This window comes from Eubalaena glacialis, chromosome 6 (assembly GCF_028564815.1).
Source record: "Eubalaena glacialis isolate mEubGla1 chromosome 6, mEubGla1.1.hap2.+ XY, whole genome shotgun sequence".
Classification (NCBI taxonomy): Eukaryota; Metazoa; Chordata; class Mammalia; order Artiodactyla; family Balaenidae; genus Eubalaena; species Eubalaena glacialis.
Genome location: NC_083721.1, coordinates 126,558,971 through 126,584,862, shown reverse-complemented (window position 1 = coordinate 126,584,862; position 25,892 = coordinate 126,558,971). Strand labels below are relative to the sequence as shown.

At 38.7% G+C, this 25,892-nt stretch overlaps 1 protein-coding gene and 1 pseudogene across 4 annotated transcripts in view; one reads left to right on the top strand and one right to left on the bottom strand.

Moving 5' to 3' along the window:
- Positions 1-25,892, bottom strand: part of TFDP2 (transcription factor Dp-2) — a 158,582-nt gene that overhangs the window by 12,976 nt on the left and 119,714 nt on the right. For 3 of the 4 annotated variants that reach the window (XM_061194589.1, XM_061194592.1, XM_061194593.1), the window contains 3 exons: positions 10,045-10,207; positions 3,040-3,186; positions 185-253 (listed from right to left, as the gene is read on the bottom strand). In XM_061194589.1, coding sequence (XP_061050572.1) covers positions 185-253; positions 3,040-3,186; positions 10,045-10,207 — 379 coding nt within the window. The remainder of the gene's footprint in view (positions 1-184; positions 254-3,039; positions 3,187-10,044; positions 10,208-25,892) is intronic. The other variant, XM_061194591.1, reaches the window with a different exon arrangement.
- Positions 5,084-7,958, top strand: LOC133093781 (protein FAM32A-like; annotated as a pseudogene).

Below are 25,892 nucleotides of genomic sequence, written 5' to 3'. Positions count from 1 at the left end.
GCTGAGAGATGGGGCAGGCAGGTCGTGAGCACGGTGATGAGCTCGGGCGTGGCAGAGGCTGCCCTAGCACAGCCCCACCAGATACTCAAAGGCACCCAAAGCAGAAAACGCTGACTCAAAGCAAGTAAGGGGAGAGGCAGAATACAGGTAGAGAAGGTAATGAAGCACACCCCTGCTTCTTTACCTGCAGGAGAAGTTCCTGAAGCTGGGCCCGCTTCTGCTTTATCCGTTCTATCCGCCTCTGCTTCTCTATCTTTAAAACACAGGTTACAAAATAGCATGAACATATACAGAGTAGAAAGTGCTGCTCGCTTTTCAGGTCCCAGTTCTGAGATATCAAGAATTTTCCTTAGAGACACTCAACCCGTTTTAACGACCAACATCAATAAAGGCAAATCACACCTTCTGGGGTTGGGTGAGCAAGTAGGCAAGACAGCAGAACTGTGGCAACTGCCATCATAATGACAACCATCCCCTTAGTGAACACTTGCTCTGCAGTACCTGTTGCTATTTATTACAGAAGTGCTAATCAGAGTAACAGCTAACACGCGGTGAATACCTACTCTACTTGCCAGCACTCCGCTGAGCCCTGGACACATGTTCTCTTAATTCGTCTTCACAAAACCCTAGAGGTAAGTACTGCTGTTACCCCTTCTGCAGTAAGGAAATGGAGGCACAGAGAGGGTTAAGTAACTGCCCAAGGTCACACAGCTGGTGAGTGGCAAGAGCCAGGATTTGAACCTAAGCCACCTGGTTTCAGAGACCCTATTATTAATTCCTTTGCTCTATGAACCGCCAAGAATGAGGTAAGATCTCATTTAAGATCTCCGTTTAACTGCCTTTTAAACGGGCACAGCTGCTAATACAGAGAGGCTACATATTCAATACGAAATCCCTACTTGTTGTAAGAAACATGCTTATGGGACAAATTTCCCAGCTTCAAACAACTATTATTTTCCTCACTCTCACAACTACCTAGAAAACATATATTGGGGTCTGAATTTCCCGCAGATGAATTCCTCACTGTGTCTTTGGGCAAAAGCCAACGACATCTAATAAGACATTTTTCTTATCTACTCTAGCAGCGTATTTCTTTTTCTTTTTTTTTTTGGGCCGCGCCTTGCGGCAATGCAGGATCTTAGTTCCCCAACCAGAAGCGTGGAGTCTTAACCACTGGACCACCAGGGAAGTCCCATAAATATGTTCTGTTTGTTTGTCTGTTTTGGCTGCACCGCGTGGCTTGCAGGATCTTAGTTCCCCAACCAGGGATGGAAGCTGGGACCACAGCAGTGAGAGCGCCGAGTCCTGACCACTGGGCCACCAGGGCACTAAGCAGCGTCTTTCTTGTTTGCTCCCCATCTAGTCCGCACCGATGCTTTCTCTCATGGTGCCTTCTAACCACTACCACACTTGAATCCTAAAACACTGAAGACCCACTGTAAAATCTGTGCTCTCCCCCGTTTGAAAAGATGCTGCAGGGGGTTCCTCCTGTGTCTGAAGCTGCGACAGGGCAGCCCCCATCTGCCCCTCATGCTCTGCACCCAGCCAGGTCAAGCTGTACTGATGCTGCCTCTAAAACACTTCTCCAGCCTCACTGCCACAGCCAGAACTCAGCCCCGCTCCAACCCACCCGCCCTCACTTTCCCTCCTCATCTTCCTGTCAGTTCAACTTCCAACCCACTAGTAGAGTGACCCTTTCGAACACACGCCCTCAGCCCTCTTCCTTATCATTCTCCAGCAGCTTCGGTTGTTTATGGGATCAGGTCCCTACTGCTTTAGCACTCAGAAACCTATGCCCCCTCTCCTCGCCTGTACCCTGGCCACACCCACTGCGGGCATGCCCTCTTCAGCCTGCCTCAGCCCAGGCAGTGCCTCTGCCTGGAGAGCCCTCCCTGCCCTAAACCACTTGGCAAACTCCTACTCCTCCCTCAGGACTAAGCACAGGGATTTCTTTTTCTTGGTAAAGCCCTCCCTTATCTCCCTTTCCAGACAATCTGTACATACTCCTTTCGCAGGAGTCATCGCATTTCTGGTTAACTCCTTTTACCTTTCTGCTCTCCTCAATTACTATGAAAGCTCCTTGGGGTCAGAGATTTTGTCTCGTATAATCTTTGTTTAAGCACATGGTAGATGCTAATAGATTACTGCTTCCTGAGTCTTTGTTATCGGCTTAATATTACTGGTAATTAATATAACCCTCAAATTTCACTCTATCAGGAGGAGAAAAAAGGACATATCCACCGTAGCACATGAAGAACATTATTCTAGAACGTCTGATGTCTGCCTGGTTTCTCCCTCCATCCACAAGTGTAATAATACCAAAATTTTTTGATTTGCTGGAGGGAAAAAGGGACTAAAAAAAACACGAAATCAACCATATTCACCTCTAAAGCTGTAGTCAGCCTTGGTCTATTACCTTCAATGGCCATGACAGTAAAATTACGTCAAATCAATTTAGAAATAGTATGTCAGGACACATGCTCACTTAGGAAAGATTTTGTCTAATGATTAAACTCAACAGAATAAACAATGTTTTGGCATATATCATCCACAAATTCGTGTAAGTTGAACATTCCAATAAGGATTCAAATGAAATACCATACCATTCTGTTGCCACTGATTCTAGAGTCAAAGGTTAAATACAAGAAATAAACAGCCAACTCGATCCATTTTTTTGGATGGATACAGCAAACATTTCATCAAATAAGAGAGCATTTCTATCACACGAGTCACCAAACATTTATTAGTAGAGTGCTCAGAATGAAATTAGAATAAAATAAAGATCTCCAAAAAAACAGTAAAAATCAAGTCATTTAATTTCTCTGTCCCTCGGTTTCATCAGGACATGAGTCAGACTAGACTTCTCTAAATCTCCTTCCAGTTCTAAAATTCTACATAGAAGAATCTGCTAAAAAAAAGGCATAGTATACATGAACAATTAGGAATATTTTAATACTATGTGATTATATTTCTAAATTAAAATGTCTCTGATGTAAAAGAAAGCAAACTACTATCTGGAAACAGACTTTCCTCACTTACCTCCAGGTTTTGACATTCCTGAGCAGAATTGGTAGGCAAGCCGATCCACTTGATTTCTTTTTTTTCCTTTGAAATTATGTTCATTGCCATTAGCACATTTAAAGCATCATAAACTCTTCGCCTAATGTTCTTCTGGTCATAAGCCTGCTAAAAAATATTTTTATTGAGTGATAAATTTTAAAGGTTAAGATACAGTCACAGGATATTACAATATTTAATTAATATTATTATAATATCTTCAAAGTCCTGAAAGAACTGTACACCCAGTGAAAGTATCCTTCAAAAGTAAAGATGAACTAGATACTTTCAAGCAATCTAAAACATAAAACAATCTTAAGGGGCTTCCCTGGTGGCGCAGTGGTTGAGAATCTGCCTGCTAATGCAGGGGACACGGGTTCGAGCCCTGGTCTGGGAAGATCCCACATGCCGCGGAGCAACTAGGCCCATGAGCCACAACTGCTGAGCCTGCGCATCTGGAGCCTGTGCTCCGCAACAAGAGAGGCCACAATAGTGAGAGGCCCGTGCACTGTGATGAAGAGTGGCCCCCACTTGCCGCAACGAGAGAAAGCCCTCGCACAGAAACGAAGACCCAACATAACAATCAATCCAATCAAGCAATAAAATATATCTTTAAAAAAAAAAAAAAAAATTAGTATTCTCTAAAAAAAAAAAAAAACTAAAAAATAAAGATTATGTTACCAACAGATCTAAATTAAACAATACTAAAGGGCCTTCTTTAGGTAAAAGAAAGATAATCTAAGATGGGAGCTTGGAGATACAGGATGGAATGAAGACCAACTCAAAAGGTAAATCTCAATACTCGCTGTATAAAACAATATCTTGTAGAGTCTAGAATATATATAGAACTAATATACATGACAATAATAGTATGTATATGAGAAAGGTGTAATGAAGTCAAAGTGGCTAAGGCCGTGCAGTGCCTAGGAGGATATCAGACTTTGAAAAGTCCAGGACCCATGTTTTAAGCTCCAGTAAACAGCGCTTCTCAAAATGTGGTCCATGCACTAGTGCTGACCTGCGAACTATTACTAATATACAATGAAAATAGTGAACTTGCATCACTACACACACAGTTTAGTTCAGCTGACTTTTTTTTGGGGGGGGGTGGGCGGCGGTTAACAAGACTTTCTTAATGAAGGAAACTGTGTTAACTTACATTGTGGAAAAGCCCCTTATCTCACTGTGCCCAGGTGGGTCATAAGAACCAAATCCAATCAATCCATGAAAATAAAGGATGGTGGAGCACTGAATCAATTTAAGTATAGAGCTAAACTTAAATAAATGGGAGATTTAAGTTATAGAACTAAATGTAAATATTAGAAATCCTGACACTGTAGAAATAATGATAATACAACAACAAATATCACAAGGAGGCAGCAAAGGAAGTCTGCTGGTTTCCTCCTCTTTGATATTGGAAGGGGCATGAATTCAAAGCAGATGAACTAAGTAACAATTTTGGTACAATATATTCATTTAAAGTCATAAAAACAACAATAATAATATTCTTCTAACAACTGCCACTAATATATTCAATCTGAATCCTGTGGTAGAGGGGAAAACTGGGAGATGGGAGTAAATAATAGGCATATTGATTTATTCTTCCCTCCATAATCAACAGATACTGGTCTATAGGTGATAACTCAAGAAATAAAATACTGAAGTTGCTTAAAGTTGTAAAAAAAAAACACAAAGAACTACAGACTACAAACCTTCCAAATTATCAGAAAAAAACAACAAAGCAGTGAATAAACAGAAAAAACCCCCAACCCTTGCTTATATTCGGGAGTGGGGGTGGGTATTTAGTAAAAATGTATGTACGTTAGATGTTGAGAAGTGCTAGGAAGAAATGCCTCATTGTAGTGACAGCTGAGTGAAGATTCGGTGGAGAGGAGAGAGAAACCATATGGATCCCTAGCAAAGAGAATTCCAGGCAAAGGAAACAGCAAGTGCAATGGCTTGATTAGGAGCATATCCACGAAATGTGTGGCTGGAGTGTAGTAACTGAGGGAGTGGATAGTAGGAGATGAGAGGTAATGCTGGGCCAGGTCACACGGGGGCTTGGAGACCATTTAGAGAACTCTGAAGCTCATTGAAAATCAGAATGTCATATACTTTTTTTTTCAAGTGCCCAGGGTAATTAAAAGAAAAAGAAATCACCACATAATGGCTCACAAGAAAAATCTCAAAGCAATCCCCCCAAAAAGGAAAAAGTTCAACTCACAATTTCTGATCATAGGTAATAAAGGTAAAAATTCATGACAATGAACAAAAATTCCTACCACCTGGAACTATAAGAAACTTTTCTAATGCAATTCTTGGGTCAAAGAGGAAATTAAAACCAAAGTTACAGAATATCTAAAGAATAACATATCGGAATCAATGGGATATGGCTAAAGCCATGCACAAGAGGAAAAGGCGGGACTTCCCTGGTGGTCCAGTGGTTGAGAATCGGCCTTCCAATGCAGAGGATGCAGGGTTCAATCCCTGTCAGGGAACGAAGATCCCACATGCCACAGGGCAACTAAACCCGCACACCGCAACTACTAAGCCCATGCACTCTGGAGCCTGCGTGCCACAACTAGAGAAAAGCCAGCACGCCACAATGAAGAGCCCGTGCACAGCAACGAAAGACCCCGCATGCCACAACGAAGATCCCATGTGCCACAACTAAGACCCAATGCAGCCACATACATACATATATACATACATACATACATACATACATAAAGGAAAAGTCACAGCCATAAAGACTTTCATTACTAAACAAAGATAATAAAAGTAAATAAAGTATACATCATAGTCTGCAGGGTAGAGAAATAGCAAAAGTAACTTCAGGAAAGAGAACAGACTATTAAATACAGATAAGAACAGAAATCAACTGCAAAACAGGAGGTCGATACAAACAAATCTAAGAGACGTTTGTTTTTTTTTATTTTGGAAATATAATTGCAAATAATTTTGAGAGCATGGATGAAATGGAGGATATTCTAAGAAAACATAAAATACCAAACTGACTCTTAATGGAGAAAGCAATTGTAAACAGACTAATTACCAAAAAAGAAACGGAAAAAGCTATCTAAACTCTACCTCCCCACCAAATCACCAGGCCTATTTCTATAAAATTTCAGGGAACAGAACTAGACATCCAATGCCATTAAATCTGTGATGGAGTAAAGAGACAGAGAAAACCTCTAAATCCATTTTATAAAGCCAGCATAACACTACTAATCAAAATTGCGAAGATGGTACTGAACTGCAGACGGGCGCCACGGAGGCCTGCGAGCAGGTCCAAAAGGGGCCCTTGAAGCTGAAAGGCGTCGCAGAGCTCAGCATGACCGAGCAAAGACAAGGCCAAACGCCTGGAAGCGACGGGAATGAGCACAAAGGACAAGGAGAAGAGGTGTGGCCTGGAAAAGTGGACCTCGGCCCAGGTGGCCTTGGAGGAGATGCAGCAAATGCAGAGGATCCTGAAGAAAGCATCCAAAACCCACAAACCGAGAGCAGAGGACTCAACAGAGACCTGGACACACTCATGGAGCACTACGACATGCCCAGAGTCAGCTGGGCAAAGTGGCTTCCCTGCCCCAGGGTATGGAGTGGCATGGAAGGGACGCAGAAGGCAAAGTTGGGGTTATGTTTGGTGCCTTTGGTATTTTCCAGAAACATTCTTTTACACACACCCTTGTGTCTTCTGCTGAGACAGTGCTTTTCAAAGCAGTGTGCCCTCATTCTGGACTTGATTAAAGCAAGACTGTCCTTTTATTCTATTTTGATTTCTTGGTAGCACATAGGAGGTAAACCATTTTTTTTTTAACATCTTTATTGGAATATAATTGCTTTACAATGGTGTGTTAGTTTCTGCTTTACAACAAAGTGAATCAGTTTTACATATACATATGTTCCCATATCTCCTCCCTCTTGCGTCTCCCTCCCGTCCTCCCTATCCCACCCCTCTAGGTGGTCACAAAGCACCGAGCTGATCTCCCTGTGCTATGTGGCTGCTTCCCACTAGCTATCTATTTTACGTTTGGTAGTGTATATATGTCCATGCTGCTCTCTCACTTTGTCACAGCTTACCCTTCCCCCTCCGCGTGTCCTCAAGTCCATTTTCTAGTAGGTCTGTGTCTTTATTCCCGTCTTGCCCCTAGGTTCTTCATGACCTTGGAGGTAAACCATTTTAGTTTGGACTGGGAATTTTTGAAAGTTTATCCAGAGATTAAGGTTATTTCTGGGTAAGTGCCAAGGAAAAGTGTTTTCACCCCTGAGCTGCATCTACCTCTTTGACAGCCATCCAGCTGCCTTTGCCTGCATGAGGCTGACTCCAGAGGATAAGGAGCTAATGCCAGGGTAGCCTGCAGCATGTACACCCCTTTAGGGCCCTGCATGGGCTGCCCTGCCAAGCTCCCTCTAGCTTGGGGCTTCTGCTCTTCCACCTGGGGAAGAGCCTGGGGAAGCTGTTTGAAGCTTCGTGGCCTTCAGTCGGCCTCCCCAGCCACCTGGCCAGTGAGACAACGCAGCCTGGGCAGCAGAACCACCACCTAAGGCGAGGATGGAATATACCCCTTGTCCCTTTCTGAATCTGGGCCAGCTCGTAGCCTCGTCTCCCAATACCCCATTCCCGACATGTCTCGTGAGTGTTGCCAAGGCAGACGTTGCTAATCGAGCACAGCATTCTTTGTAACAGAACTCGGACACGGTCTGCTTCCCTACTCTCAACGCTAAGATCGAAATAGTTCCCGTATTTATTCAGACTTGGCATGTTAATGTGTTTGGCATTCCTGGCCTAAGGACACCTCAAGGGTGATGGGACCAAGGCGGCAGAGTCCCAGCATAGACAGACGTGGGTGCAGTCAAAAAGGAGGACCCAGGTTCTGATGCTGGAGAACCAGGAACTTTGAAGGCCTACGTGTACTCACTGGATAAGGATCAAACTGCATATGCTACTGGGAGAAATGTCTGTGTTGACAAAGACACTGAAAGAATAACAAAGCCAGAAGAGAAACCAGTCTGGGACTCATATGTGAACTGCAGACTAAAGGGAAAAAAGTTATTAAAAAAACAGCAAAGATGGTAAAAACAAAAGTAAAAAAAAACCCTCACCAATCTCATTCATTAATACCAGTGTAGGGGCTTCCCCGGTGGCGCAGTGGTTGAAACTCTGCCTGCCAATGCAGGGGACACGGGTTTGAGCCCTGGTCTGGGAGGATCCCACATGCCGCGGAGCAACTAGGCCCGTGAGCCACAGCTACTGAGCCTGCGCGTCTGGAGCCTGTGCTCCGCAACAAGAGAGGCCGCGACAGTCAGAGGCCCGCGCACCGCGATGAAGAGTGGCCCCCCGCTCGCCGCAACTAGAGAAAGCCCTCGCACAGAAACGAAGACCCAACACAGCCATAAAAAAAAAAAAAAAAACAGTGTAAAAATCCTAAAATTTCAGGAAACTATCCAGAATTTGATTAAATTCAGCATCCATCCCTAATTGTTTTAATTAAGAAAAAAGAAATAAACATTCATTAAAAAATTAAGTTATGGTTACTATCACCTCAAAATAAAACCTTTATCATAATTAAGGTTGCAAAACTACAAATATTTCCACTAAAGTCAAGAATTAAAGATTCAATATGACTACTGTTACTACTGTTACTTAATATTGTTGTGGAATACATATAGTATGACTACATTTAAATAAAATGCAAACTGATTTATAATGATAAAAAGCATATCAGCAGTTGCCTGGGGATAGAGGGCAAGGGAGGGATGGATGACAAAGGCAGGAAGAACCCTTTGGGAGTGATGTAAATGTTTTGTGTCTTGATTATGGTGGTGATGACACAGGTGCATACAACGGTCAAAACTCACTGAACTTTACACTTGAAATGAATACATCTTATTGTATGTAAATTATTCCACAATAGATAAGGAAAAAATAATTTAATTGTACACTTAAGACGTGTATTTCCCTCCCTGCATGTAATTTTATCTCCATTTTTAAAAAGTGAGAATGATTTATACGTGCTAAAAAAGAGGCTCTAAGATAAATATTGTTAAGAAAATGAAATTTAAAATGAAGCATGCGGGCTTTCCTGGTGGTGTAGTGGTTAAGAATCCGCCTGCCAATGCAGGGGACACAGGTTCGAGCCCTGGTCTGGGAAGATCCCACATGCCGTGGAGCAACTAAGCCCGTGTGCCACAACTACTGAAGCCCACGCGTCTAGAGCCCATGCTCCACAACAAGAGAAGCCACCACAATGAGAAGCCCGCGCACCGCAACGAAGAGTAGCTCCCACTCACAACTAGAGAAAGCCCACGCACAGCAACGAAGACCCAACGCAGCCAAAAATAAATAAAATAAATAAATTTAAAAAATAAATGAATAAAATAAAATGAAGCATACAAAAGCATAATCACATTTGTGTTTACAATAATAAAAGAAATAAATTTTATTATATATATGCATAAAGAATGTCTGGACTGATACTCAGGAATCTGGTAATAGTGAATAGTGCCTTTGGGGAGGCAGATTAGGGTCTGTGGTAGAAGAGAGATATTTTTTATTACATACTCTTCGGTACAAGTGAATTTTTATAAACATGTTCATGTAGTATTTTTTCAATTAAAAATGAGATAAAATTTTCTTATTGACTTAGACATAGAAGAAACACTAAAAGGTTCAGAAATGTATCTGAAGTCATTCAAATATAAAAAGCATATTTTTAAAAAGTATGTTTCTTTAATAACCCCAAAGACATTTAAAAAATACTTGTCCATCTTTATGTTTAAATAAATTAGTAAAAGAATTCTTTCTAAGACAAAACAACAAAATATCAAAACAACAAAATTCCCCAACAGACAATATGAAACCCTCAAGTAAAGGAGGAGTTGGGGATTCCCTAGCTTGTCTGAATCCTTGAATTGACACAGACAACCCAGAGAGGTACACTGCTGCATCACTCATCACAGTCAACGTCAAGTGCATGATCTACCTACCGAATCAGCTGCCAAATGGTTATTTGAATTGGTGAACTCGGACACCAGCTCATCAGCTACTTCATTATATGATGTTGTACCTTTCCGCTGAACTTTCTCACACACTTTCATTGAAAAATGTCTCAAGCCCTTTCCATTTTTATCTCCTTTTTTGCTTCGTTTGCTAAAAGAGAAAAAAAAATTATACTCCATTATGCTTATTAGAGATTTCCTTTACAAAACATAAAATAATGTGAGAAGACAGGAATTTGATAAATTTCACATTGAATTAGAGATAAGGAAATGTTTTAATCTTAATTTTTGCCTTAAAAGCCTAATAAAGTGTAAAGCTAGAGTGCTTTTCTATGCCCACTCATTTATTCAATAAATATTTACTGACCAGTTATTTACTATTATGTGCCAGGTACTGTTTTACACACTGGGAGAAGATCCGTGAAAACAACAGACAAAAACTCTGCATTTGCAGAGTTCATATTCTCAATACTTATCATTTTGTATTCTATGTATGCTACAGCTTTTTTTTTTTTTCCACCTAAAATTAAAAGTACCACTATTCTCAGGTTCAGTTATCTACTCAATTTTCAATCAGAGGTCACTGGTATTAATAACGAGTCTACATCTTTGGTTATCTTAAGTTAGGTTAATGCCTAGGTCTAACCTTTGATAACTTAATCATTAAAATTTCAGGGGCGCAGTTTAGTTCTACTAATATCTGAGTACCAATTATATAATAGGAACTGTATTAGGGACCAGAAGTACAAAAATGGTAACTGAGGCAAAATCCTTTCCCTCAATGAGTCTTGAGGCTGGAAGAGAGACAAAACAGACATATAATGACAGATAATTCTAATATAATAACATAAGTGCCAAGTCAGAGTTATTCACAATGTTCTATGGGAATTGGGAAGAGGGATATCTAGTCTAACCGGAGGAAGTCTTCCTGGAGTAAGAATCAGTGAAAACAATCAACAAAATGAAAAGGAAATCCATGGAATGGGAGAAAATATTTGCAAACCCTTTATGTGGTAAGTGGTTAATATCTAAAATATCTAAGAAACACCTACAACTCAACAGCAAAACAAATAACACAATTAAAAAATAGGCAAAGGACATGAATAGACATTTCTCCGAAGAAAACATACAAATGGCCAACAGGTATATGGAAAGGTGTTCAACATCACTAATCATAAGAGAAACACAAATCAAAACCACAATGACATATGATCTCATGCCTGTCAGGATGACTATTATTAAAAAAAAAAAGATAACAAGTGTTGGTGAGAGTGTAGAGAAATTACAATAGAACCCTTGCACATTGTTGGTGGGAATGAAAAATGGTACAGCTGTTATGGAAAAAAAATATGGAGGTTCCTCAAAAAATTAAAAATGCAACTACCATATAATCCAGCAATCCCATTTCTGGGTATATACCCAAAAGAATTGAAATCAGGATCTCAAAGAGATATATCGGTCATGTTCATTGCAGCTTTATTCACAATAGTCAAGATATGGAAAACTCATAGATGGATGAATGGATAAAGAAAACGTGGGGGGTGTGTGTGTGTATGTGTGTATATATACACACATACACACACACACAGGAATATTATTCAGTCTTAAAAAAGAATAAAATCCTGCCATATGTGACAACATGGATGAACCTGGAGGACATCATGCTAAGTGAAATAAGCCAGTCACAGAAGGACAAACATTGCATGATTCCACTTACATGAGTTATCTGAAATAGTCAAACTCACAGAAGCGGAGAGTAGAATGGTGCCTGCCAGAGGCCGGAGGGAAAGGGGAAATGGGGAGTTTGCTATGCAAAGGAACCTAGACTTTATCATATTCCATCAGTATAATTATATTCATTTATAAGTTATTTACATGTTCTACTGTGTTATGTCCATTAAGAAATAGATGCTAAATGTACTTTTCAGAAGAATAAGGACAGATGTCTACTTTCTTTTTCCCACATTCCCAACCATCTGTGTAGTACTCATTGTGGTCACAGACTACTACTGAAATACTGTGATGCCACTAAATGATATTGAGTAGGGGAGTGGCCTGGTGAAATTTTCAGTGAGGCAGAGATTCTGGCAGCAGAGTAACTCACGAAGGGCAGAAGCAGAAACAGGAAGACCTGTGGAGAGGCTACTGTAATAGCCCAGGCAAGCAATGTTGAGTTCTGGAATTCAGGAAACTGGTAGGACTGGATAAGAAGAGATGGATTTGCAAAAATGTTAAAGATAAAAATCAGTGGAGGACTTCCCTGGTGGCGCAGTGGTTAAGAATCCGCCTGCCAATGCAGGGGACACGGGTTCGAGCCCTGGTCCGGGAAGATCCCACATGCTGCGGAGCAACTAAGCCCGTGCGCCACAACTACTGAGCCTGCACGCCACAACTACTGAAGCCCGCACGCTCTAGAGCCCGCACTGTGCAACTACTGAGCCCGGGAGGCACAACTACTAAAGCCCACGTGCCTAGAGCCTGTGCTCCACAACAAGAGAAGCCACCACAATGAGAAGCCCATGCACCGCAACAAAGAGTAGTCCCCGCTCGCCGCAACTAGAGAAAGCCCACGCGCAGCAACAAAGACCCAACGCAGCCAAAAAAAAAAAAAAAGATCAGTGGAACTAAACGATTGATTGATGTGGATTGTAAGGAAGAAGAAATAGGACAATGATCCTTAAAAGGAGGGGTCATTTACTGAGATCAAGGAGACAGGAATGAATTCATGAATTCCATTATGAACCTTCTCATTTGCACTGTCCAGTACTCTAGGTGTAACCCACATGTGGCTATTGAACACCTGGAATGTGCCAAGTCTGAATTGGGTATGCTGTCAGTGTGAAATACACACTGCATTTCAAAGACCTTCATGAGAAATGAAGGTAAAAGAGCTCATCTATAATTTTTATATTAACTACATGCTGAAATATATTATTTTAGATATACTAGATTAAATAAAAGATATAAAATCAATTTCACATATTTCCATCTACTTTTTAAATTGGCTGCTGGAAAATTAAAACTTACATGTGGCTTGTATTACATTCTATCGGGCAGCAATGATGTTGAGTTTGACATGCCTATAGAACATCCAAATGGGTATATTCAATAGACAGTTGAATATATTAGTCTACAGCTAGTGGGAGAGGTCACTTACAAACTTATCAGCATGTGTACCCAAGCCAACTCTCCTTCCTACCAGTCTCAGACAATTAGGTAACCCTCTTCTTTTTCAAATCGAACTTCCTTTTACAAGATAACAGCTTTATTGAAATACAATTCACATACCATGAACTTCATCTTTTTAAAGTATACAATTCAGTGGTTTTCAAAAGTTATGCAACCATCACCACAACCTAATTTCTTCATCCTAAAAAGAAACTCTGTACCCATGAGCAGTCATTCCTCAACCTCCCTGCCCCCAGTACCTGGCAACCACTATTCTATTTTCTGGTTCTGTAGATTTGCCTATTCTTCAATGTCAACTTTGCAAATGGAGTGCTTCTGTTTCTGTATTGTTTGCTTTCCTTGAGCTGGCCCATCAAGTTTTTTGTTTGTTTTTTGAATGTACAACCTATCATGGAAGCTGAATCTGTTCAAGACTCCAGCTCCACCTGCCAGTTTGAAGGAAATACCGAGGACAGAAGAACACGTTAAACTATACAAGAGAGATGCGATAAGCAAAATCTTTAGGATTTCTCTTCAGGACATACAATGTGGTTTCTTCAACTAATAATTTGTAAGGGAAAAGAGGAGCGAAAGAGTGAGCGACATACAGAGGGGGAATCTACAGATTATAAAAGACATCAATTTATTTAAATTCTGATTCATACAGACTGTAAACACACACACACACACACACACACACACACACACACACACACACACCCCAGTTATGGGGGAGTCTGGGAAGACAGCAATAGCAGCATAGTTCTCAAACTCTCCAAATCCCCACATAAAAACTGATGGAACAACTAGGCAGCAAAACCTGAACCCCTTGACAACATTTACAACAAAACTAGATGACAAAGTACCTTCAACAAATGCCAGAATACAAACTACCAATAGCCAAAAGGCCTACACAGTAGTGTCTGTGTGGGCAGAAAAAGAAACATTCAATGAGGCTGCATTTAATGGAACTCAGAACAGGATAAGCCCAAAATAGGCAACAAGAATTTGCTAGAAAGCACAACAGGCCAATTTGAGAGCAGCAGTTGAAATGAGAAGTTTTGACCTCTCAGTACCAGCTGAGTGCAAGAGGCTGCAACAAAGACTGAAGAGGTTACAACAATCTAGCCCGTATGACTCCCACAATTGATATTCAAGAGAAAATTAGAAATATTGGAGGTAGGCAAAGAATATATAGACAATAAGAGTATCTGAAGAAGAAAATCAAGGCAAGGGAACAGAATACTAAGTGCTAAGTAAGTCAAGAAAATGTTCATGAAATAAAAGAAAAAAGAGACTATCAACCTAGAATGACAAATACCAAAACATTCTAGTAAAACTGCTGTATTTCAAAGAAAAAGAACTTTTTAGGTATCTAGAAAAAGAGAGTATCTTATTTTTCAACAGCAAATTGTTACATTAGAAGAAAATTAATATATTTAAGAATTTGAAAGAAAGTATGAGCCAAGGATTTTTGTATCCAGCATAACTGACTTAGACAATCAAAATGACTAAAGAAACATTGACATAAAGGCCTTGTGAGTATTTATGTATGGTTACCTGTAGACGTGAGACAAAATGAGGGCTAAGAGGCAGACAGTATAGTATTTAAATAGGCAAATGCTCAAATACTGTGGGACTATTATGTATGACTATAGAAAAATGGGAAGAGAATGGAGACAGCATATGTAAAACAATTTTTTAATGTTTTCAATAAACACATTAATGGTTATATTAGTATTATTATTTGGGACTATTGAGCACATAATATGGGATAAATTCAATGAGTAATTACCATATACATTAATTCTAACATCTCATCCCCAAGGTCCTTAAAGATCAAGATTCTTGGAATGGAAAAAAGAGGATTGGGATGTAATGGAGAAGAGGTTTAATAAGATTTGAATTGGAAATATCAATATGAACTCATGAAGTACTGTATCTTTGTGGGTGTGTATCTTAGCTCTCTCCATTTAAAAGGACTAGAAAATATGACCAACCTAGTAGCAGAGAGCATCCTTAGCCCCTAACTGGAGCTTGACATATAATTCACCCTAAAGGAAACCAGAGCTTCTTAGAGAAATGGCTGATTCCATGCACAGGGCAGGAAATGGACAAGATGAACTTGGAACATCTTGTCACACCAGATAACAAACAAGCTATCAAAGACATCTACGGTCATATCAAAAGGACTTATGAGTCAAGTATTATAGAAGAGGCTCCCACAGACCTAAGACGGGACAATTTAAGTTTCAATAGTGATAATAATTGCATTGTATGAAACCCATCAAATACGTTTACATTCATGAGTTTATAATGATTTTTTTATTTTTATTTTTTATTTTTTGGCCACATTGTGCAGCATGTGGGATCTTAGTTCCCCGATCAGGGATTGAACCTGTGCCCCCTGCATTGGGAGCACAGTCTTAACCACTGGACCACCAGAGAAGTCCCTATAATGATATTTTTTAAAGGGAAGACTTGTTCACCTTTGGAGGAAGACAGAAACAAACTCATCATCTTGAAAACTGGTCAGTAAAGGGAAGGAATCAAGCTTTATTCTGCTTTCCTATATAAACTGTCCCTTCAGGTAAACAAATAGTAGAAGAGGGAAAGAGTCTTTATATAAAAGTAGTGCCAGTAGTAAATGAAGTAGAAGTGACAGAATAACACTAATAGCCACACACAATGAATTAATAGATACAAGCATTAAGCATCAGTGGCGTTCACATCATAAAAAGAGAGATAATCAAATGTTATTTGCCTTATAACGGAAGAACACACTACTATCTATATTCTAGCCAAAGGATCAAACGTCAGTCTAATAAAGCCTCTGAATCTTACTGCCAAACTACAGAAATACAGGGAACAGAGAAATATACTGAGATGCACGTGAGTATGCAACCAGCGAAATCTAGGCTGTGGGAAATTTGATAGGTCAAATGGCCTAGTTCCTTCCACAACTGAAGTATAGGAAAATAATGGGACAGAGGAAAATTCTATATATAAAAGACAATCAACTTTTGTTTTTAATAAGCAAGACTAAAATGTTCCAAAGGATGCACATTTAGGTGATAAAACTAATTAAACATGCAAGGAAGTGATAACTATAAAAATCAGGATAATGGTTATTTATAGGGGAGAGAGGAGATGGGGGCATATGGAGGGGCTTCTGGGGTTCTACTTCCTCATCTGGTGATGGTTACAAGAGTGTTTGCCTTCAAGTAACTCATTAGTTATACATTTGCTTTTTGGTGATTTTCTGTATCTGTATTTTATTTTACAAAATTAAAAAAAAAAAGCAAACAAACAAAACATGACATTTGAAACAACTCGAAATTTGAATGCTTACTAGGTATTTGATATTAAGGAATTACTGCTAATTTTCTTAGGTATAATAATGATATGTTTAAAAATGAGTCTTTTTAGAAATAAATATTGAGATATGATGAACATGATAGGATGTCCTGGATTTGCTTTAAAATAATATAGAAAGGGTAGGGACTTCCCTGGTGGTCCAGTGGTTAAGAATCCATCTTCCAATGCAGGTGACACGGGTTCGATCCCTGGTCAGGGAACTAAGATCCCACATGCTGTGGGGCAACTAAGCCCGTGCACCACAACTAGAGAGCCTGCGTGCCACAACTACAGAGCCCATGTGCTCTGGAGCCCGTGCACCACAACTAGAGAGAAACCCACGCACCGCTACGAAGAGCCCGCACACGGCAACAAAGTTCCTGTGTGCCGCAACTAAGACCTGACACAGCCAAAAATAAAAAATAAACAAATAAAATAATATAGAAGGGGTATATACAAAACAAGATACACCATTATTGCTTAAGTTCAGAGATGGGTACATAGGAGGCTCATAATATGAATCATCTACTTCTATATTTAAAATTCTCCAAAATAAAGAGTTTTTTAAAAAAGAAGAGAAAAATAATGGTTCTAGCATATCCTCAGTTATTTACACAGATTTAGTCCTTAGGCTCAGTTTCCTCCACTCAGCCCAGCCTTCTCAGGAAGGGGTCCTTATACATCACAATACCATATTAATACAAAGGAGAACTCAACATGTCCAACCCATAACTCCTGATCCTACTCCAGTTCTCATCTAGATGAGTGATGGCACCATCCACCCAACCACCTGAGCCAGAAACAACAGATTCATCCTAATCTCCCTTTCTATCTAATCAATCTAATTCTATCAAATCTAATCTAAGTCTTATCCTAAAGAACTCTTAAATTCAACCTCTTCTCTCTGTTCCCACTGCCCTAGTTCAGGCCCTCATAATCTCTCTCAGAATATAACTAGACATAAAAAAGAAGAAATAATGCCATTTACAGCAACATGGATGGACCAAGAGATTATCATACTAAGTGAAGTCAGAAAGAGAAAGACAAATATCATATGATATTGCTTATATGTGGAACATTTTAAAAAACGATACAAATGAACTTATTTTTACAAAACAGAAATATACTCACAGACATAGAAAACAAACTTATGGTTCCTGAAGGGGAAAGGGTGAGGGAAGGATAAACTAGGAGTTTGGGGTTAAAATATACACACTACTATATATAAAATAGATAACCAACAAGAACCTACTGTATAGCACAGGGAACTATACTCAATATCTTATAATAACCTATAAGGGAAAAGAATCTGAAAAAATATATATATACAGACACACACAATATATAATTGAATCACTCTGCTGTACACCTGAAACTAATACAATACTGTAAATCAACTGTATTTCAATAACAGTTTTTTTTTTTAAAAAAAGGAAAAAAAAAAGAATATAACTAGAGCCATATAACTGTTTTCCTTTGTGCTGCGTAGAGGCGAGGCCTTTCAATCCCTCCTCCACATGGCCATCCTGGTGACCTTTCTACATAACCCTGATAACCTGGTGCTAATGGTAGTAAAGAGCATACACTCCCTGAATGGTAAGTGTGTACCAGTCATTGGACTAAGTCATTTCATTTCTCAAAAGAATCCATCAATTCCTGTCTGCTACATACATTTCCCCACAAAGCCCACTCTATGCTGATTTGCCCTTAGAGTTTAGTGTATTTAGACATAAATGGCTAGTCACACCTAAATTTATGTAATTAGTGCAAGTTAGGTAACAAAATAAATAAGAATTGCTAGAGACAGGAGCACAGGAGTTATTTTGAAAGAAATATGTTGTGTGTGGGATTTTACATTTATGTTAAGAATTGGACAATGGCTTAAAGTAAATAAAATCCTTAACTCAGTGTTTACATACTTTTTAAAAGCCAGGGATGAAGCATTGTTTTTCATATAATTCTAGGTCTTTTTTAAAAAGGGAATAATAAGACAATCATACAGTAGTTTTGGGGGGATCACTTGACTAATTTGCCCTCTACAATCATACCTGGATAATATTTAAAGGAAGAAACTAAATAGGAATAACTAGATTTTTTAACAACTATTAAATGCTTATGAACATATTCTCGAAACACAGACACAAGACTACAGTATGAGTTTTATATGGTTAGTTCAGTGTATGAATTGATAGACTTGAAGAAAGCTGTGGCTAAGTATCAACACTGGTAAACTATTTATTAGCTATATATTTTCAGCAGTTTACTTCATTTAACGCTGATTCCACAGTTTTCCTTGATCTGAAAAATAGAGACACAAATACCCATCTCACTGTGAGGATTAAATCATACACCACATATAAAACTGGTCCAGGAAGATCCCACATGCCGTGGAGCAACTAAGCCCGTGCACCACAACTACTGAGCCTGCGCTCTAGAGCCCACGAGCCACAACTACTGAGCCCGTAAGCCACAACTACTGAAGCCCACGTGCCTAGAGCCCATGCTCCACAACAAGAGAAGCCACTGCCATGAGAAGCCTGCGCACCACAACGAAGAGTAGCCCCTGCTCGCCGCAACCAGAGAAAGCCCATACGCAGCAACGAAGACCCAACACAGCCAAAAATAAATAAATTAGTTAATTAACTTTTTTAAAAAAAGAAATTAAGCCTGATCTTTGGAAGGCTGGTGGAGCAGCATGCCAAAACCCAATCAATGTCTACATTAAAATTCAACAGAATTTAGAATAGCTAATACCTGCAGTACACAGACAGGAGATTTGGTCCTGCGACCAATTCTGTAAACCACTTCTTTAAAATTTAAGTGAACAACACCTCTAGTAAAAGAACATTAAAAGGTAAAAGGCTATATAAAGAACTCAACAACAACAAAAACAACTCAACTCAAAAATGGACAAAGGACTTGAAAAGATGTTTCTTCCAAGAAGATATACAAACGGCCAGTAAGTACGTAAAAAGATGATCAACATCACTAATCATTAGGGAAATGCAAATCAAAACCACAATGAGATACCACTCACACACATTAGGATGGCTATTATTTAAAAAAAACAACAACAACAAAAAACAGTAAGTGTTGGGAGGATGTGGAAAAATTGGAGCCTTCGTGCACTGCTGGTGGGAACGTAAAATGGTGCAGCCATTGTAGAAAATACTATGGTAGTTCCACAAAAAACTGAGCATATAATTACCATATGATCCAGCAATTCCACTTTAGGGTATATACCCAAAGAAATTTAAAGTACGGTCTCAAACAGATGTTTGTGTACCCACATTCATACCAGCAATATTCTTAACAGCCAAAAGGTGAAAACAACCCAAATATCCATCAACAGATAAATGAATAAACAGAATGTGGTATATGTACATAACAGATTATTCAGCTGTTAAAAAAATGAAATTCTGATACAACATGAATGAACCTTGAAGACATGATAAGTGAAATAAGCCAGCCACAAAAGGGTAAATATTGTTATGATTCCTCTTATATGAGGTACCTAGAATAGTCAAATTTATAGAGACAGAAAGTAAAACTATGGTTACCGGAGACTGGAAGAGGAGAAAGTGGGGAGTTATTCCTTAATCAGTATGGAGTGGCAGTATGGGACGGTGAAAAAGTTCTGCAGATGGAGAGTGGCGACAGATGCACAATAATTTATTTATTTTCTCAGTGGTTTTTTTGGTTTTGAACTTATTTATGTTTTGTTGTCTTTTGTACTTAAGTGTTGATGGCTTCATGAGCCTGAATATCTATAAAATAAGATGTTGTGGTTTGAGCATTTCATCATTAATTATTTCTAAAAAAGCCAAACTCAGTATACAAGGGATCATGCTTCTGAGCAAAACAAATACAAACTTTATTGTTCTTCATTCTCTAAACTATTTCCATTGTCACATTTGGCTTACTACTACTGTCACCACACTCAGAAAAGATGTGCCTTTTCTTGACAAAAATAGTTCAGGAATGCTTGTTTCCCCACCACAAAATGAGGGTTAAAAACAAAATAACTCAGGACTTCCCTATTGGTCTAGTGGTTAAGATTCCACGCTTCCACTGCAGGGGGCGCAGGTTCAATCCCTGGTGGGGGAAGTTCCACGTGCCGCGCAGTGTGGCCAAAAAAACCCAAAGTTAATTTAGCTTTGTTAAACTTAAAAAAACTTAAACTTTTCTAATTTAGCTAATAATTTAAAATGATAAACTTAAAACCAGGCTTATTTTAAAAATTTAAATGGTTGAAAAATGTTATAAAAATAAATGTCTACATTTTCACATATCTTCTATATGCTTTGGGGTTACATTAGACAAATTAACCTTATAATGTCACATGCAACAAAAATTAACTCAAGATGGATCAAAGATCTAAATGTAAGAGCAAAGCCATAAAACTCTTAGAAGAAAATATAGGCGTTAAGTCTTTGTGATCTTGGATTTGACAATGTTTTTTTTTTTTAAATAAGATATGACACCAAAAGCATAAGTAACACAAGAAGAAAAACAAAACCCAACAGATAAACATAATCAAAATTTAAAACTTCTGTGCTTCAAGTAGGTGAAAAAACAATCCATAGAACAGGAGAATTTTTTTTGCAAATCATGTATCAGATAAGCCTCTTGTATCTATAATCCATAAAGAATTCTTACAACTCAATAGAAAAAACAACAACAACAACCCAAAAGATCGGAATAGAGTTTTTCAAGGAAGATATTTACACTTCCTTTCAGCAAGAATGCCATCTTCTAGTAATTCACCAAAATGATAAACACAAAGGGATGGAGGAGTACCCGCTATATGTTCTCTAGGCCTTTTAGAAAACATGGCGTTGTTCCTTTGGCTACAAATATGCCAATCTACAAGAAAGGTGATATTGTAGGCATCAAGGGAATGGGCACTGTTCCAAAAGGAACACCCCACAAATGCTGCCATGGCAACACCGGAAGAGTCTACAATGTCACCCAGCTGCTGTTGGCACTGTTGTAAACAAACGAGTTAAGGGCAAGAGTCCTGCAAAGAGATTATGAAGCAAATTAAGCACTCTAAGAGCTAAGATGGCTTCCCGAAACGTGTGAAGGAAAACGATCAGAAAAAGAAAAAAGCCAAAGAGAAAGGTACTTGGGTTCAACTGAAGCACCAGCCTGCTCCACCTAGAGATGCACACTTTGTGAGAACCAATGGAAAGGAGTCTGAGCTGCCGGAACCCAGTGCCTATGAATTCATGGCATGATAAAAAAAAAAAAACACACACACAAAAGACCTCCGAACTGTAAAAACGTTTCTCTTAATTGAGAAGTGTGGTATCCCCTCCCCCAAAGAAATATTTAAAGCAAATTTCAATTGTGTCCTAATTCAGTGGGTGATGTCATTACTATTCAAATTTAGTGTTTTTTTCTTCCTGGAAGATGTGAGGTGGTTTATTGTGCAATATATTCCATTGGTTAGAAACTGCCAGAAATTATTTATAAAATATTTATACTAGTAAAATAAAAAAAAAGACTTGGACAGCTGCATGTAAATCAATAAAGTTAGAACACACCTTCACATCATGCACAAAAGAAACTCAAAATGGCTTAAAGACTTAAACATAAGACATGACACCATAAAACTCCTAGAAGAGAGCATAGGCAAAACATGCTCTGACATAAATCATACTCTGACATAAATCATATCAATGTTTCCTTAGGTCAGTCTCCCAAGGCAATAGAAATAAAAACAAAAATAAACAAATGGGATCTGATCAAACTTACAAGCTTTTGCACAGCAAAGGAAACCACAAAAAAAAACCCAAAAAGACAACCTCCAGACTGGGAGAAAATATTTGCAAATGATCCAACAGACAAGGGATTAACTTCCAAAATATACAAACAGCTCATACAACTCAACAACAAAAAAACAAACAACCCAATCAAAAAATGGGCATAAGATCTTAATAGACATTTCTCCAAAGAAGACATACAGATGGCCAGTAGCCACAAGAAAAGATGCTCAACATCACTAATTATTAGAGAAATGCAAATCAAAACAACGAGGTACCCACCTCACACCAGTTAGAATGGCCATCACTGGGACTTCCCTGGTGGTCCAGTAGTAAAGAATCTGCCTTATAATGCAGGGCATGCAGGTCCGATTCCTGGTCAGGGAACTAAGATCCCACATGCTGTGGGGCAACTAAGCCCATGTGCCACAACTACAGAGCCCACGCACCCTGGAGCCTGCATGCCACAACTAGAGAAGAGAAAACCACAACTAGAGAGAAGCCCGCATGCCTCAACGAAGATCCCGTGTGCCACAACTAAGACCCAACACAGCCAAAAATGAATAAATTAAATAATACATAAATAAATAAATCTTTAAAAAAGTAGGGCCATCATTAAAAAGTCTACAAATAGCAAATGCTAGAGAGGTTGTGGAGCAAAGAAAACCCTCACGCACTGTTGGTGGGAATGTAAGCTGGTGCAGCCACTATGGAGAACAGTATGGAGGTTCCTCAGAAAACTAAAAATAGAATTACCATATGATCCAGCAATCCCACTCCTGGGCATATACCCAGACAAAACTATAATTCAAAAAGATACATGCACCCCTATGTTCACAGCAGCACTATTCACAATAGCCAAAACATGGAAACAACCTAAATGTCCATCAACAGATGAATGGATAAAGAAGATGTGGTACATACATACAATGGACTACTACTCAGCCATAAGAAAGAATGAAATAATGCCACTTACAGCAACATGGATGTAACTAGAGATTATCATACTAAGTGAAGCAAGTCAGAAAGAGAAAGACAGATACCACATGGTATCACTTGTATGTGGAATCTAAAATATGGCACAAATGAATCTATGTACAAAACAGAAACAGACTCACAGACACAGAGAACAGAGTTGTGATTGCCAAGGGGGAGGGGGTGGGAGAGGGATGGAATGGAGTGGGAGTTAGGGATTAGCAGATGAAAACTATTATATATAGAATGGATAAACAACAAGGTCCTACTGTATAGTGCAGGGAACTATATTCAATATCCTGTGATAAACCCGAATGGAAAAGAATGTAAAAAAAAGAATGCCTATACGTGTATAACTGAGTCACTTTGCTGTACAGCAGAGATCGGCACAACATTGTAAATCAGCTATACTTCAACAAAAAGAAAACAAGATATGAAAAGATGCTCAACATCATTAACCATCAGGGAAATGCAAATCAAAACCAAAATGAGATACCATTTCACATCTACAAGTATGGCTATAATAAAAAAAGATGGAGAATAAGTATTTGCAAGGATGTGGAGAAACTGGAACCTTTTGCTGGTGGGAATGTAAAATGGTACAGCCACTCTAGAAACTGTCTGTTAGCACCTCCACTCCTAAGTATATAATCCAAGAGAAATGAGAACTTATATCCATGTAAAAACTTGTTCACAAATGTTCATAGCAGTATTTACAATAGGCAAAAAGTAAAAACAACTCAAATGTCCATCATTAATGAACAAATATAGACAAAATGTGGTATATCTATACAATGTTATATTATTGGGAAATAAAAAGGAATGAAGTACTAATATATGCCACAACATGTAATTTTTATGTGTGTGGAGACAGGATGGTAGGGACAGTGGATCTGGAGGGTTGAGAAGGTTCCACTGGCCCAGGTGCTCCTTGGATAGTTTTCATTTCATTGCCCTCAGCACCTCCCCTGCCAATTCCTTCTTGCTTTTTATACCTGTCAACTCTGAGCCTGGGGCCTCTCCATGTCAGTGCAGGCGAGAACAGCTTCCAAATCTGACTTCTCCCATGCATATTTTGGGATGTGGATTTCTCTACTTTCACTTGTCATCATTATAATCACACCAGCTTTCACCTTCCAGTCCTTGGAAAATCTACATCTCTATCACGTTTTATGGCAATTCAAGAGATTTATTTTTTATTATATTTTTACACAAAAAATTTCATTACGATCTTAGGGGATGGGGATTAAAAATAGGTGTTCAGTCCATCATCTCAAACTGGAAGCTCCCTATCGAAATCTTAAATAAGTAGCGTTTACACATTTTCTTAAAACCTGAGCTCTTTGAAACACCAAGACCCTCTTTCCAAATAACACCAAAATTTGGCCACAGGATGTAAACACTATCATCTCTATTAGTCCCTAAATCAAAAAAAAAAAAAAAAAAAAAAAGAACCAGTAGGAAGCATTCCTTGCCAAATAAAACCAAATAGAAATTTTTTCTAATATTTAAGAAAATAAAACTACTATTACAGCACAGTTTGAAAAACATGTTGTATTTTATTTCATTTGAAGTATTCATAATTTCATATTCATATTTCATATGAAGTATTTAAAAGAATTACTCCCAAGGAATAAAAAGTATTTATTTTTCCAGGCACTTAACTAGAATCCACAATCACTGTCTTTTTATATTTTCCCATAATAATTTATATTTATTTACAAAAGTAATATAAAACTCAAATCTGTAGTGTAACAGTATACTCCAGGTATAAGTTATAATAAATGTATTCCATTTACATAATAAATTATATAAAATATACAATAAAAACCTCATTTCCCATTCGAATAAGTTAACTAGAATGTTTAAATCAGCAAAATAATTTAGTAATTTAGTAAAATAATTTAGGAAAAAAAACCCAAACCCCACTTTCCTGTACATATGTATTCATTGTGTGTGTGTTGGGGGGGATTGTTGAATGGGAAATAAATGTTGATCACTTACAGATCTTCACTCTCTCCCCTCCCTGGGTTATGTCATCCAGGCCTGTGACCAATTACAAGCTGATGATACTATTTATACACTAATGATATGATCACTTAGATAACTAATAAACTTATCAAACTTTGTATGTCCAAAACAAAACTCAATTCCTCCCCAAACCTACTCCTAACTACAGTAAGTCTAAATGGCATCAATATTCACCCAGCCCTTACTGCAAAAAAACAGGAGCCATCTTTTATTTCTCTTTTCCCTTCATCCAATCTATCAATAAATCCTGTTGATTCTACTTCCAAAATTTATCCTTTTTTTTTTTCCATCTCCACTGCCAGGCCAGTGCCCCCTGCAACAGCCTTCTAACTGATTTCCCTGCTTCTGTTCTTGTCTTCTCAGAGTCCATTTCCCCCTCAGCAGTCAGTGTAAATTAGATCATGTCACTTCCCTACTTAAAACCCTGTTTAGAATAAAAACCAGATTCTCTACCATGACCTACAAGGCTTTTCATGTTCTGACCCCTGCCTACCTCTCCATCCTCATCCCACTTCACTCTTTGACTTTCTCACTCTC